We start from the raw sequence: 17019 nt of genomic DNA on the forward strand, positions 1-17019 counted from the left end.
TGGTGTGTGTGTCTGTATGTTACTCTCGGATGTGTGTGGTGTGTGTGTGTGTGTGTGTGTGTGTTACTCTCGGATGTGTGTGGTGTGTGTGTGTGTATGTTACTCTCGGATGTGTGTTTGTGTATGTTACTCTTGGATGTGTGTGTGTGTGTGTGTGTGTGTGTGTCTGTATGTTACTCTCGGATGTGTGGTGTCTGTGTGTGTGTGTTACTCTCGGATGTGTGTGGTGTGTGTGTGTCTGTATGTTACTCTCGGATGTGTGTGGTGTGTGTGTGTGTGTTACTCTCGGATGTGTGGTGTGTGTGTGTCTGTATGTTACTCTCGGATGTGTGTGGTGTGTGTGTGTCTGTATGTTAGTCTCGGATGTGTGTGGTGTGTGTGTGTCTGTATGTTACTCTCGGATGTGTGTGGTGTCTGTGTGTGTGTGTGTGTGTGTGTGTTACTCTCGGATGTGTGTGGTGTGTGTGTGTGTCTGTATGTTACTCTCGGATATGTGTGGTGTGTGTGTGTGTGTGTGTTACTCTCGGATGTGTGTGGTGTCTGTGTGTGTGTGTGTATGTTACTCTCGGATGTGTGTGGTGTATGTGTGGGTCTGTATGTTACTCTCGGATGTGTGTGGTGTCTGTGTGTGTGTGTTACTCTCGGATGTGTGTGGTGTCTGTGTGTGTGTGTTACTCTCGGATGTGTGTTTGTGTGTGTGTCTGTATGTTACTCTCGGATGTGTGTGGTGTCTGTGTGTGTGTGTGTGTGTGTGTGTTACTCTCGGATGTGTGTGGTGTGTGTGTGTCTGTATGTTACTCTCGGATGTGTGGTGTCTGTGTGTGTGTCTGTATGTTACTCTCGGATGTGTGGTGTTTGTGTGGGTGTGTAAGTTGTATGTTACTCTCGGATGTGTGTGGTGTCTGTGTGTGTGTGTGTGTGTGTGTGTGTTACTCTCGGATGTGTGTGGTGTGTGTGTGTCTGTATGCTACTCTCGGATGTGTGTGGTGTGTGTGTCTGTATGTTACTCTCGGATGTGTGTGGTGTTTGTGTGTGTGTGTGTCTGTATGTTACTCTCGGATGTGTGTGGTGTCTGTGTGTGTGTGTTACTCTCGGATGTATGTGGTGTGTGTGTGTGTATGTTACTCTCGGATGTGTGTGGTGTCTGTGTGTGTGTGTGTGTGTGTTACTCTCGGATGTGGTGGTGTGTGTGTGTCTGTATGGTATTCTCGGATGTGCGTGGTGTTTGTGTGGGTGTGTAAGTTGTATGTCTGATTGTTTGTTTTGTAGTAGCTAAAACTTTATTTAATTTCCTAATATATATTTTTTAATATCTCACCCATCCATTAATAAAAGTCTTTAATCCTCTCTTTTCTAGTTTCCTATCCCATTGGACTATTTCTTGTTCCACCTAGTGCACCACGACTGGTATATCAAAGGCCATGGTATGTGCTATCCTATTTGTTGGAAATTGCATATAAAATATCCCTTGCTACATTAGGAAAGGTGTAGCGGGTTTCCTCTGATGACTACGAGTCAGAATTATGAAATGTTTGACATTAGTAGCTGATGATTGATTAATCAGTATGCTGTAATGGTGTCATTAAACAAACCAAATTTTTTTTCTAGTTTCCTACCGTAATGGGCAACCACACACTGAAATGGGAAGGAGTGTGGAGAGATCTGCGTTCATTAACGAGAACCACGTCATTCGCAGTGCGGGAACAGTCGGGTCACAGCATCAAATCATGCCTTAAGGTAGGTTAGAGTATCAAATCATATCTTAAGGTAGGTCAGAGTATCAAATCATGTCTTAAGGTAGGTCAGAGTATCAAATCATATCTTAAGGTAGTTCAGAGTATCAAATCATGTCTTAAGGTAGGCCAAAGTATGAAATCATGTCTTAAGGTAGTTCAGAGTATCAAATCATGTCTTAAGGTAGGTCAGAGTATCAAATCATGTCTTAAGGTAGTTCAGAGTATCAAATCATGTCTTAAGGTAGGCCAGAGTATGAAATCATGTCTTAAGGTAGGTCAGAGTATCAAATCATGCCTTAAGGTAAGTCATAGCATCAAATCATGTCTTATAGTAGGTCAGAGCATCAAATCATGTCTTAAAGTAGGTCAGAATATGAAAGCATGCCTTAAGGTAGGTCAGACTATTAAATCATACCTTAAGGTAGATCAGAGCATCAAATCATGCCTTAAGGCAGGTCAAAGTATCATATCACACCTTAAGGTAGGTCAGAGCATCAAATCATGTGTTAAGGTAGGTTAGAGTATCAAATCACGTCTTAAGGTAGGTCAGAGCATCAAATCATGTCTTAAGGTAGGTCAGAGTATCATATCATGCCTTAAGGTAGGTCAGAGCATCAAATCACGTCTTAAGGTAGGTCAGAACATCAAATCACGTCTTAAGGTAGGTCAGAGCATCAAATCACGTCTTAAGGTGGTTAGAGTATCAAATGATGCCTTAAGGTAGGTTAGAGTATCATATCATGCCTTAAGGTAGGTTAGAGTATCATATCATGCCTTAAGGTAGGTCAGAGTATCAAATCATGTCTTAAGGTAGGTCAGAGTATCATATCATGCCTTAAGGTAGGTTAGAGTATCATATCACGTCTTAAGGTAGGTCAGAGCATCAAATCATGTCTTAAGGTAGGTCAGAGTATCATATCATGCCTTAAGGTAGGTCAGAGCATCAAATCACGTCTTAAGGTAGGTCAGAGCATCAAATCACGTCTTAAGGTAGGTCAGAGCATCAAATCACGTCTTAAGGTGGTTAGAGTATCAAATGATGCCTTAAGGTAGGTTAGAGTATCATATCATGCCTTAAGGTAGGTTAGAGTATCATATCATTCCTTAAGGTAGGTCAGAGTATCAAATCATGTCTTAAGGTAGGTCAGAGTATCAAATCATGCCTTAAGGTAGGTCAGAGTATCAAATCATGTCTTAAGGTAGGTCAGAGTATCATATCATGCCTTAAGGTAGGTCAGAGCATCAAATGATGCCTTAAGGTAGGTCAGAGTATCAAATCATGTCTTAAGGTAGGTCAGAGTATCAAATGATGCCTTAAGGTAGGTCAGAGTATCAAATTATGTCTTGAGGTAGGTCAGAGCATTAAATCACGTCTTAAGGTAGGTCAGAGCATCAAATCACGTCTTAAGGTAGGTCACAATCTAATTAAAATTAGCTCCACTATTACATGTGGATCTAACAGCAGCCAGTTGGAGCTCATGTCCACCAATCAAAACCTTACTTGCAGAATCATGCCAGTGATTTAAAAATAACTTGAAAACATTCTGAATTATCCTGAGGGTATACGACATGTTTCCTGTGAATTACGAATGCCGTAAAACATGTTTTATTTTATAAAATAAATAATTTGTAATGTAAAACTAAAGACGGATTTTTTTTTTTTTTTTTTTTTTTTTTATAAATAAATAAAAAATAAAAAAAAATTAATGTAAAATTGAAGACTGATGATAACCCATCCCGTACGTATTGGTATGTTTCGCTGTACTGCGGCCACTAAAATATTTTTAGAATTTGTATGCTCCCAAATAACGTTATAAAAGGCGAAGTGATTGGTCAATATTTAAATTATTATTTACAGTCAAAATGTTACTTGGACATTGGAGACTACGCAGTGTTGTTAGCAATCTGATTAAAATTAGTTTTACTGGTCTAAATAAGGCATTCGTAATTCACATGAAACATGTCGTATACCCTCAGGATAATTCGGAATGTTTTCAAATTATTTTCAAATCACTGGCATGATTCTGCAAGTAAGGTTTTGATTGGTGGACATGAGCTCCAACTGGCTGTCTTTAGATCCACATGTAATAGTGGAGTTAATTTTAATTAGATTGGGTAGGTCAGAGCATCAAATCATGTCTTAAGGTAGGTTAGAGCATCAAATCATGTCTTACGGTAGGTCAGAGTATCAAATCACGTCTTAAGGTAGGTCAGAGCATCAAATCATGTCTTACGGTAGGTCAGAGCATCAAATGATGTCGTATGGTAGGTCAGAGCATCAAATCATGTCTTAAGGTAGGTTAGAGTATCAAATCATGTCTTAAGGTAGGTCAGAGCATCAAATCAGGTCTTAAAGTAGGTCAGAGCATCAAATCATGTTTTAAGGTAGGTCAGAGTATCAAATCAGGTCTTAAAGTAGGTTAGAGTATCAAATCAGGTCTTAAAGTAGGTTAGAGTATCAAATCAGGTCTTAAAGAAGGTTAGAGTATCAAATCATGCTGTTGTGTAGCCTCCTGCAGGTCAACCACAATAATCGTATTCTGGCAGTCACGTCACATCTGGGTATAGGCAGACAATCCCTTTGTAAAGATGGCCATTTTCATAAAGAATTAATAATCAGGATTTTGTTTTTTTATCAATTATTTAATGTGTATATTGATGTAGGAACTTTTGATTGACATCTTTCAATAAGTGAATGCTTTTTTTCCTCATAATAATAGTCCTTTAAAATCATTGAAATGAGACTGAAAAAGGTGTGCCTATTGTTTTCATCATAAATGCAATATTTTCAATGTTTTGTTTATTCTTTTCCAGCACATATTTTACCGAGACACACGGGATGATGCAATTCTTCCAACTCGAGGGACACTACTGCGAGCCATACACGTAATGTTTGTTTGTTTGTATTGAGATTATTCTTTAAGATGTGTTCTTGAAAACATAGGTGATTGCTTAATACAGGCGGTTGTTTGACTCTACATTGTATTTGTTTGCATAGTAATTAGTATGTGGCCAGACTATTAAAGGAACATTGTATATATACAGATATGCAAAGACGACCTTGCTGTTCTCAGAACAGAGAAAATGCCTGCTGTTTCCAAATTAGTGAGATCTAAAATGTTTGTTTTAACGACACCACTGGAGCACTTTGATTTATTAATCATCAGCTTTTGGATGTCAAACATTTGATAATTTTGACTTAGTCTTAGAGAGGAAACCCGCTAAATTTTTCCATTAGTAGCAAGGAATCTTTTATATACACCATCCCACAGACAGGATAGCACATACCACAGCCTTTTTTTTACCAGTTGTGGGACACTGGGTGGAATGAGAAATAGCCCGATGGACCCACTGACGGGGATTGATCGCAAACCGACTGCACTTCAAGCGAACACTTTACCACTGGGCTATATCCTGCCCCTTAGTAAGATCTAAAGCTCTGGGTACTTAACGATATGTCTGGCACCAAATATCTGTAAATGAAAATGTGTTGAATACATCATTAAATGAAACATTTCTTTCTGTCTTTTCTGTTTTTCCTGTTACAGGAGTATGCCGGTCTTGGTGGGAGTGCGAACTTTTTCAAACATGATTTAGAATTACAAGTCAACCAGGCTCTGCTGTGGGACACCGTAAGTTCATCTTAAGCCTAGAATGGCATCAACGCTGGCTCACACTTTCATTCATCTTTCTCATTTATCACCCTCTGTCTTATCATTCTCATTATCTTAATATAAAAACACTTTTTTAATTTCTCATACGATTGTCTGTTCACACCATCACCTACCTGTCTCAACTTCCTCCATGGGTGCAGTCTCTGTGTACTTCCCTGTACCCACCTGGCATCCTTGTCCTGTGCAGCTAAAACAGCTGGTCTGACCCATGGCACTAACTAATGACTGCCGGTAGTAGGGGAGCATAGTAGGTAGTTACAAGTGCATCTTAACAATGCCAGAAGTAACTACTGTACACTCTACACAGGGGTGCAGAAATGGAAAATATTTCACTTGCCCTCCGGACCAGAACCAACTAAAATGTACTAGCCCGCCAGTATTTTTACTAGTCCACCAGCCCAATATCAAAATATTATTGTTTAACAAAATATTATAATATACATTTCAAATGATATATTTACATTTGACAAAAACATTATTAATAAACCTTGATTGGCCAGGTGATCAATATCACATGGCAAATGAAATAAAAAAAACCCAACCACCCCCCACCCCCCACCCCCACCCCTTGATTAACAAAACCAGATTGCCCGTGGGACTAGTAGTTGTATTGTTTAACTCGTCCGTCAGAATGTTTACTCGCGTTTGGCGACCGGGCTAGTACTTTCTGCACCCCTGCTATGAAGTGGTTAGACTAAGTGTATAGCTAAAAGCTGATCGGGAAATGTCAGGTGTGTGGCATGGATAGCTACAAGAGAGACTGGGATGTGGAGGTGGACAGCGAAAGAAGTTGAAAGATAGGAGCTGCTAACAGATCGGGAAGAAATGAGATAGAAGTCAAAGGAGAGAAAGGAAAAGGGGGAAGTGGGATAATTAAAAAATATATTTATAAAACATTCTATAACCACAGAAACATTATTTTGCGACTCACTGTATGTAATTACTGATTTCTGTTCTGTTGTTAACTTTTCTAGTTTATTTCGGTTGTCAGATAGCCACTGTATGCAATTACTGGTTGTATACTTTTGTTAATTTTTCCAGTTTATATCTGTTGTCAGATAGCCACTGTATGTAATTGTTTGTTTCTGTGTGGCAGGTTCTGCAGTTTTCATTTGGCATGGGTATTATGAAAAGCCTCGACACGAAGAAAGAAATTTTGGTCAATGACAGATTCTTCCTCGGTGGGCCCCTCACTCTCAGAGGTTTCAATATAAAAGGGGTTGGCCCTCACAGTGATGGTAAGTGTTTGGCTCTCATGCATTGCTTAATCCCCCTCACTCTCAGAGGTTTCAATATAAAAGGGGTTGGCCCTCACAGCGATGGTAAGTGTTTGGCTCTCATGCATTGCTTAATCCCCCTCACTTTCAGAGGTTACAATATAAAAGGGGTTGGCCCTCACAGTGATGGTAAGTGTTTGGCTGTCATGCATTGCTTAATCCCCCTCACTCTCAGAGGTTTCAATATAAAAGGGGTTGGAGCGATGGTAAGTGTTTGGCTCTCATGCATTGCTTAATCCCCCTCACTCTCAGAGGTTTCAATATAAAAGGGGTTGGCCCTCACAGTGATGGTAAGTGTTTGGCTGTCATGCATTGCTTAATCCCCCTCACTCTCAGAGGTTTCAAAATAAAAGGGGTTGGCCCTCACAGCGATGGTAAGTGTTTGGCTCTCATGCATTGCTTAATCCCCCTCACTCTCAGAGGTTTCAATATAAAAGGGGTTGGCCCTCACAATGATGGTAAGTGTTTGGCTCTCATGCATTGCCAATCAGGTGGGCAATAAAGTGACCGAGAGCAGCTGGCCTTGATTGTGTAGTGGTTATGACATCAGACTCGTGGCTGGTAGGTTCTGGGTTCATATCTCATCTGAGGCAATGGGGCATTTTTCACGCCAGTACTGACTCCGACCCAGGGTGAGTTCCCTGCTAGACTCGATGGGGAGGTGCAAGACCACATACCTCGAGTTTCACTCACTCCACGGATGAGGTCGTGAGTGTGTCTCTCAAGCGTCTCTGAGGGATGGGACGTAGCCAAGTGGTAAAGTGCTCGCTCGATGCGCAATCGGTCTGGGATCGATCCCCGTCGGTGGGCCCATAGGGCTATTTCTCATTCCAGCCAGTGCATCACAACTGGCATATAAAAGGCTGTGGTTTGTACTACCCTGTCTTTGGGATGGTGCATATAAAAGATCCCTTGCTGCTAATCGAAAAGAGTAGCCCATGAAGTGGCGACAGCAGGTTTCTTTTTAGTCCCCTAGCGGTCCATTTCCGTCCGTCTGTCCCACATATGTTTTCCGGATGTTTTTTGCAGAAGGCTTTGAGATATTGAGCTGAAATGTTGTGTATAGTTTCATCTTGTACTGTTACAAATCAAGTTTGAGTTTCTTCCAGATTTGCCCATTTTTGACAGAGTTATGGCTCTTGAACTTAGGATGTGTGAAAATGTGTTTAACAGACTCTTTTGTTTTCAGAAGACCTTCAGATATTGAGCTTAAATTTTGTGTATAGGTTTATCACATACTGTTGCAGATTAAGTTGTGTATAGGTTTATCACATACTGTTGCAGATTAAGTTGTGTATAGGTTTATCACATACTGTTGCAGATTAAGTTGTGTATAGGTTTATCACATACTGTTGCAGATTAAGTTGTGTATAGGTTTATCACATACTGTTGCAGATTAAGTTGTGTATAGGTTTATCACATACTGTTGCAGATTAAGTTGTGTATAGGTTTATCACATACTGTTGCAGATTAAGTTGTGTATAGGTTTATCACATACTGTTGCAGATTAAGTTGTGTATAGGTTTATCACATACTGTTGCAGATTAAGTTTGACTTTCATGGCGATTTATCCAATTTTGACGCAGTTATGGCCCTGAAACTTAGGAAATGTGAAAATGTGTTTTCCATGCTGTTTTGTCAGAGGTCCTTTAGATATTGATCTGAGATTTTGTGTATAGGTTTATCACATACTGTTACAGATCAAGTTTGACTTTCATGGCGATTTACCCATTTGTAATGGAGTTATGGCCCTTGAAACTTATGATATGTGAAAATTTGTTTTCCAGATTTTTGCAATGCCTGGAGATATGAAGATGAAATGTTGTATATAGCTCTACAGATCAAGTTGAGGTTTTGTGGTGATTTACCCACTTTTCAGAGTTATGACCCTTGAATTTAGGAGATATGAAAAATTGTTGGGTCTGGTAGTGGACATATATTGCTTTAAGAGTACTCTCAAATTGCTTGTTATTTCTCTTTTCTCTTTTTAAATTTCCTGTAGGAAATGCTCTTGGTGCTGAAGCCTACTGGATAGTGGCCGGTCACATCTACACCCCCCTGCCGTTCAGACCATTACGGGGAGGTTTCGGAGACCTCTTCAAATTGCATTTCTTTGCCAATGCTGGAAATATAGGAAACATAGCTTTGCGTAAGTAAAGTATATTAACCAGACTATTCTTTCAGAGACGGCTATCATTCAGAGACATGTATTACAATTCTACATTTTTAAATCATTAATGGTTATATATTACTGCTGCAAAAAGCATATCGGTGGAAAGGTTGCCTTTGGGAATCTAATTTGACCAGGCTACAAATTACAGTATTCTTTGATTTGCTTATTTAGTCAAATCTATATTATTGAATTTGCATATTGTAGACAGTGATTTACATTTTTTTCTTTTCTTACTATAACCTGCCTTTTGACCTATGGCACTCCCTCCCTCCCCCCCCCCCCCCCCCTCCATTTCAATGGACTGGTCCAAAAGGAGAAAACAAAACATGTCTTGACCGAATATGCAAAAAAGAAAGAAGATTGAGGATATGACATGACAGGAAGAGGATACCTTATGTATTCTGGAAAATTTGAGCCAATCAGATTTTTGGATGTTTGGACAAGTCAATTATCATGGGAGGGGGAGGAACGGGTCATCAGACTGGGAGGGACGATTTGCTAAGTTTCAGAGATTGCTACACAATTTAAAAACATTAAACATCAGTTGGTAATCACTTTTCAGTTGACTAGAAATATCGCTAGTAAAGATTTTGAAAACAAAATGTTTTCTGTTATGAAAAGAGATAACGATCCAAGTTGTCTTCATTTTATCATTTCAGGTCGAGATTTTCGAGAAAATATAGGCGAGATGATGGAGACGATTCGCTGGGCGTACGGGGCCGGTCTTGTCCTACGAATGGGCGGAATTGCACGTTTAGAGCTGAATTACGTTGTGCCTGTCGTTGCTCAGAGAGGAGACGGGTGCGTTGTGATATTATTTCAGCATAGTGTGGGGTGGGATCTAACTCAGTGGGTAGAGAGCTCTCCTGAGGTGTTTGGCAGGGACCTAGCTTCCATGTACACAGGTATGCAGCTGTGTACCACCTGAGATTACAAATAGTTTTATTTTTTTTTAATGTGGGGGGTGGGCACAGCCAATAGCGTTTTATTCCATCGCCGAAAATGTCTGCCTACCACCTGGAAATCCCAAGTTAAGCCCCTGTTTGGGTCGAAGGATCGAAAGCCATCGGTGGACCCATTTGATTGGTTTTTCCATACCATCCCAACCAGTTCCCCATTACTGGTATATCAAAGGTGGTGGTATGTGCTGTCCTGTGTGGAAAAATGCCTATAAAAGATCCCTTGCTGTTAAGAGAAAAATGTTGCAGATTTTCTCTAAAGACTACGTGTCAGAATTAGCAAATGTCTGACATCCAATATCCAGTGATTGATTCATTGCCAGTGGTGTCATGAAACAGACATATTTTTTTACTTTATTTCATATAGCATTGGATTGCTGGGATGTTTGAACACACCTCAACCAATTCTTTTTGTCTTTTTGTTTGACATGGTATATCATGGCACATACTTTAATGTTAAAAAAAGCCAATCATGGAACACTTTAATTCCTCCGTATGAAATACTTATAGGATATTTAACGGAATGGTAGTGAGTTTAATATCCTGTTTATTACCCATAATCGATCTTAATTTATGTCATTCATCTAGTTTGGTTGACGTTCCTGTAAGGTTGTAGTGTGCCAATCAATGATGTCATCGTATGACATCATCATGTTACGTCCTACTTGGCAATGTGGTGGGACGTATCACTTTGATATGTACCTAGATATTTTTAACCACATGGGTAATACACTTTATTTATTGATTAGCTTCACCATGACGTTCATCTGTGGAGCTTTTCTCATGCTGATTTGTCCAACGTCCGTCTGTCCGTGAACTTTTCAATAGAAGTCTATCTTCTACTGTTTTGATTGAATTGTTCTGAAACTTGGTACAGTGATCCTTTGGGGAACCCTTCACAAACAAAGAGAGAAATATTTTGTAAATTTTCAATTTGTGAATTTTTCTTAAATTTAAACATTTTAAATAAAGAAAGAAAAAAATGTTTTATTTAACGATGCACTCAATACATTTTATTTACGGTTATATGGCGAAGAACCACACAGATCTTGAGAGAAAAAAAGAAAGAAATGTTTTATTTAACGACACACTCAACACATTTTATTTACTGTTATATGGCGCCAGACATATGGTTAAGAATCACACATATATTGAGAGAGAAAACCTGCTGTCGCCACTTAATGGGCTACTCTTTTCGATTAGCAGCAAGGGTTCTTTTATATGCACCATCCCACAGACAGAGTAGTATATACCACAGCCTTTGATATACCAGTCGTGGTGCACTAGCTGGAACGAGAAATAGCCCAATGGGACCACCGACGGGGATTTTAAATAAAAATTTAACATTGAAAGTTTGATATTCTATCATCTCTTACCAGTGGCACACCTAGGGTATGGCAGGTATGGCACGTGCCCTGGGTGCCATTTGAAGTGGGGGCGCCACTGAACAGTTTCTATTAAGTCGGACGTTATCTAAAAGATGGGTGTCAGATGTTTGGACAGGGGCGCAATTTCAGTGCTTTCCATAGGCGCTATTTTCCGTAGATACACCACTGTCTCATTGAGTTTTGATGGAATAGTTGTGAAACTTGGTACTACGATTCTCTGAGGCTTCACAAGCTTAATACTGAGATATTTGAGTTTTGATGGAATAGTTGTGAAACTTGGTACTACGATTCTCTGAGGCTTCACAAACTTAATACTGAGATATTTGAGTTTTGATGGAATAGTTGTGAAACTTGGTACTACGATTCTCTGAGGCTTCACAAACTTAATACTGAGATATTTGAGTTTTGATGGAATAGTTGTGAAACTTGGTACTACGATTCTCTGAGGCTTCACAAACTTAATACTGAGATATTTGAGTTTTGATGGAATAGTTGTGAAACTACCATTGGTACTTAATACTGAGATATTTGAGTTTTGATGGAATAGTTGTGACTTGGTCTCTGAGGCTTCACAAACTTAATACTGTAATACTACGATTCTCTGAGGCTTCACAAATAATACTGAGATATTTGAGTTTTGATGGAATAGTTGTGAAACTTGGTACTACGATTCTCTGAGGCTTCACAAACTTAATACTGAGATATTTGAGTTTTGATGGAATAGTTGTGAAACTTGGTACTACGATTCTCTGAGGCTTCACAAACTTAATACTGAAATATTTGAGTTTTGATGGAATAGTTGTGAAACTTGGTACTACGATTCTCTGAGGCTTCACAAACTTAATACTGAGATATTTAAGTTTTGATGGAATAGTTGTGAAACTTGGTACTACGATTCTCTGAGGCTTCACAAACTTAATACTGAGATATTTGAGGAATTTTGGAATTTTTAGGTAGCATTTACAAATCACCTACTACTGACAAAATTGAAAATTAAATACCAGAGCTGATCGGTCTCTTGTTTACAAGTCCCCTACCAGTCTAACAGGAGGAGATTATCTGTCCATCCGTCTGTCTGTCTGTGTATCTGTCTATATGTCTATCTGTCCCACATATAGTTTCCACGGAACTTTTCTTTTTTTATGCCACCTCAAGATATGGATGTGAAATTTTGTGTATAGCTTTATCATGTACTGTATTACTTTATCATGTACTGTATTGCTTTATCATGTACTGTATTGCTTTATCATGTACTGTATAGCTTTATCATGTACTGTATTACTTTATCATGTACTGTATTGCTTTATCATGTACTGTATAGCTTTATCATGTACTGTATAGCTTTATCATGTACTGTATTGCTTTATCATGTACTGTATTGCTTTATCATGTACTGTATAGCTTTATCATGTACTGTATTGCTTTATCATGTACTGTATTGCTTTATCATGTACTGTATTGCTTTAGCATGTACTGTATTGCTTTAGCATGTACTGTATTGCTTTAGCAGTACTCTCCGAAAAATGTGTCGAGTGCATCGTTAAATAAAACATTTCCTTTCTTCCTTTACTCTCAGAATGCTTGATTTTTTAAGGGGATATATTAAAAAAACCCACAAAAAACCCAGCAACAACAAACATCTTTTTTTCTTTATTTTAATTGTGTCTTTGTTTTCCATTGCAGTGTGTATTCTGGCTTGCAGTTTGGTATTGGGCTGTCCTTCATGTGATTTGCGACCAACACGGGTGGATTAACAGTTTGATAATGTGTTATTAGTGTGTGATCTAAGACACACAGTGCCTTGTACTTGCGGCATGCAATATTACTGCAGATCACACTGGGTCACTGGAGATCTCAACTCTACCTAGAACAAGTTGTGAATATATATATATATATATATATATTGTTTTTTTCTTACTTTATTTGTAAGGGTCTGTCCTGAGTTCGCTGTCATTCTAAGATTTCTGCGGCTAATAGAGCCATGCCACTGATCACAGTTACATATATTAAGGACATTTTCTTGTTTGGAATATTAGGGTAACATAAATATAAATAAATAAATGTAACATGTTTTTGGTTATTCTGATATTTGCAGTAGCCCAATTTGGATTTCACCTTTTTAAAAAAAATGAAAAAAATGGAAGTAACATGACATTTTAATTTTAGCCACTAATATATATATATATATAAATAAATACAAAACTATTTTTTATTTACAATTGGGTGTGGCGGGAGAGTAGCCCAGTGATAAAGCACTGTCAATCTACAATCGATCCCCGTCAATGGGCCCATTGGGCTATTTCTCATTCAATCCAGTGCACCATGACTGGTATATCAAAGGCCATGGTATGTGGTATCCTGTCTGTTGAATGGTACATATCAGGGCTAGCTCTGGGACAGCAGAAGATTTTGCCAAATTATCTATTAAAGTTAAAAACCCGGTCATTTTGTAACAAAATAATTATATGAAATTATTTCACCAAATTAAAATTCGCCAATTGTTTCTGAAATTTGCAATTGGCAAATTTGGCGAGTGCCAGGGCTAGCCCTGCATATAAAGGATCTACTACTGACAGAAACATGTAGCGGGTTTCTCCTCTAAGACTATACGTCAAAGTTTCCAAATGTTTGACATCCAATAGCCGATGATTAATAAACCAATGTGCTCTAGTGGTGTTGTTAAACAAAACAAACTTTATTTACAATCAGACATGTCTGCAATGACACAAGAGGAACATATAAACATAATCAGATTAGACCGAGATGGTTTACAGTGATATTGTAGATAGAAAATGTATTGAATATGCAATCTTAGTCGTTAAAAGGTTGTAGTCGTGCGAAGCATCTTATAGTGGCAGCGAAATCAGGACGGCCCCTTTTAGTAAAGGAAGAGCTAGGCACAAATGAGCGGCATTGATATTGTGGATTGATGTGCATTATACAGAGGTCAAGAAGATTTGACCAAGAAGGATTGACACTGAATCTCACCAAATATGTGTTGATAACCACCATACTGCATCTGTAACATTCATGGGCACCCACAGGAAGAGGTGAGAGGGGGAATTTGGCCTTATCCCCCCCCCCCCCCCCCCCCCCCCCCCCCCCCCCCCAAACATTTCACACAAAAATATTATTGGTTATATTTATTTAATGGAACAGTTGTAATTTTATTTCTTTAAAGGTGATGAGAATATATAAAAATTGCTGGCTTTATTATATCAGATATCCAAGTTAATATTCTCTGTGGCAGCCTGAATTGGTTCCAGTTTATTGCAGTATGTTTTACAATGACAAAATAAGTGTTGTGTATGTTTACTGATATTCAAAAAGTATTGGGTAAATTTTTGTTTTTTAAAACCAGATTAGTTATTTATACCACTTTACATGGGATTATTATTTAGATTTGTTTTTACATGATTATATTAAAACTTTTCATTTTAATTTCTGAAGTTTATTTTACTCGCCCCTATATATAAGTTTTGCCACAAATCTACCTCACAATGTTTCGTTTTCGTCTGTGGGTGCTCATGCTAGCAGTATATGGTGACATCTTGAGACAACTAAAACAGATATAGCTGCACAATCAAAAAACTACTCTGATGTGTTCACAAACAAAACATAGTTTGAATTATTGTGAACATGGTGTTCGGCATTCCCAACCATGATGACCGTACAAAGTTCATATTATCACATATCGCTGTTGTTGAAATGAGTTCATGTACTTCACTTTGCTCTCTCTCAATACATTAAATCTGACATTAGTCCGTGTCATTTCATGTCCAGGGCGTGACCTGGACCTCACAAAGTGTTAGCAGTTTGGTGAATTTGATCAGAAAAATCTTTAACCAAATTCAAGTTTCATTTAGCCCAACAAATGAAATGGCTGTACATCTACGAAACAACACATGACTTTTCCACTTAGCTTTTTGGTAAATTAACAATGAAATATGTTTACCAAATTAAACTTTAATTGCGTATTGCGATTGACATCTTGTATTCAGAATGCTATAGGAGTCGTTTTGTCTGCGAACAGTCTTTTAGAATGCATCAAGCTGAGGCCAAATTATGTTAGTGGATGTTATGATTGGTCGAATGATAATGATGGCCTTTTGTCAGATCTGTTAATGAAGCAAAAAAGTGGACTGCTAGATCTTATTTCATTCATACTGAATAGCACTTCCTAAATGAACTGCTGTGTAAATCTGTGTGTAAAAGTAAAGGTTTTATTCACATATTGTACATAATAATCAAATGTGTTACTTTTCAGGCCTCTGACAGTAGAAAATTTGCATAAACCATTTATGGGTTTACGTAAAAACAAATTCAAGTAACCCATTTCGTTTTGACGTAACCTGTCATAACTTCAGTGCATGAATGGAAAATGTGTTATGTAAAACTATATTTACGCGAGCGGCGAGTGAACGAAACTATCACTCTAGTAATTTTCAGAGGCCTGTTTTTGAGGTGTTACGTTTGTTGGAGTTCGTAGTTGTGCTAGTAGACACTGTTAGGCCAAGTAAACAAAAAACATCGTTTCTTGTCATGGTGCTGCAATGTTTTGTGGGTTTTTTTGTGTTGTATTTTGTGTTCTTGGTTGTTTTTTTCTCCCTTCAACCACATTATATAGTCTTACATGTAGTTGGAATTTATTTCATATCTGAATGTTTATCTTTCTTTTTTTTTCAATCAAAATCCCATCAAACAATTTTAAATAGGGTGGAAGCATGTATATATCTAATTGTTCCTAAATTGTTTTTTGTGTTCGTTTTGATCTTTCTTAAACCTGATAAAAACAACCAATGAATCTGAAAATTTCCTTTTGATTATTACGTATATAATATTAAAAAAACAAGCTGATTTTTATTTTTTTATTTGATTATTATTTGGGTTTTTTATTGTTTTGTTTGTTTGTTTGGGTTCTTAAGTGTTGTTGTTGGGTTGTTTTTTTGTTTTTCGGGGGGGGGGGGGGGGGGGGGGAAGAGCATTACTGCCAGGTCCAGGCCTGGTATTGATGATGATGTCAGAAATATAATTTACTTAGAATAGCCTGCATCTGTGATGGGGATGACCATGCTTTTAATGGCATTGTCTGTACATTACCAGCAATGTTTTAACTGTTTGTATTTAAATCAGTCTTCTTCCTGTAGAAACAAACCTGTTTTTTGTTTTGTCATTGGCCTGGTAAAGAGGGATAATTTTAGTGTGTGTGTGTGATTGCCGAATGCATGTTTGTTTTTATATCTTACTGTCTCGCCTCTAAAAGGTGAGATATAGGTACTATTTGTCTGATGGTGGCCACCTCTTCAACTTTTGCATTATAAGTTTAACATTGAAGTTTCGCATTTAGATCAGTTTCTCACAAAGTGTAAGTCTTCAATCAATGAAACTTGGTTTGTAGTTGCACATATGGTTGGTGTTCATCACAGTGCACTGCAAAAGGTTGTGGTAGGCGAGGCATTTAATTGTGCAGATTGCTGATATATATTATATGTAGTATGTACATATTTATGAGGTAATAAACACATTTATGCAATGTTATAATAAAATGTGTCTTCGTGTTATTTTTTTGGAACGGAGTAATTGGTATACTTTAAAATAGATTGAGGGCAGTTGAGTCCCTGCAGCCAAAGACTGTCAAAGTTACCATATGTTTCACATCCAATCGCTGATGATGAATATATCAATGTGTTCTAGTGATGTCATTAAACAAAACAATTTTTGTGTGTTTTTGTTTAACGACAACACTAGAGCACATTGATTTATTAATCATCAGCTATTGGATGTCAAACATAATTTTGAGCCTTAAAGAGAA

At 38.0% G+C, this 17019-nt stretch overlaps 1 protein-coding gene across 1 annotated transcript in view; it reads left to right on the top strand.

The window, feature by feature from the left end:
• LOC121381120 (sorting and assembly machinery component 50 homolog) overlaps positions 1–13104 on the top strand; it is a 32479-nt gene extending 19375 nt beyond the window's left edge. Inside the window, exons 8-14 of the mRNA XM_041510242.1 lie at positions 1609–1737; positions 4551–4622; positions 5285–5368; positions 6507–6648; positions 8690–8836; positions 9520–9661; positions 12891–13104. Of these exons, the coding sequence (XP_041366176.1) occupies positions 1609–1737; positions 4551–4622; positions 5285–5368; positions 6507–6648; positions 8690–8836; positions 9520–9661; positions 12891–12936 (762 nt within the window). The 3' untranslated portion in view covers positions 12937–13104. The remainder of the gene's footprint in view (positions 1–1608; positions 1738–4550; positions 4623–5284; positions 5369–6506; positions 6649–8689; positions 8837–9519; positions 9662–12890) is intronic.
• The last annotated feature ends 3915 nt before the right edge of the window (positions 13105–17019 follow it).

The sequence above is a fragment of the Gigantopelta aegis genome, chromosome 9 (assembly GCF_016097555.1).
Source record: "Gigantopelta aegis isolate Gae_Host chromosome 9, Gae_host_genome, whole genome shotgun sequence".
Lineage (NCBI taxonomy): Eukaryota > Metazoa > Mollusca > Gastropoda > Neomphalida > Peltospiridae > Gigantopelta > Gigantopelta aegis.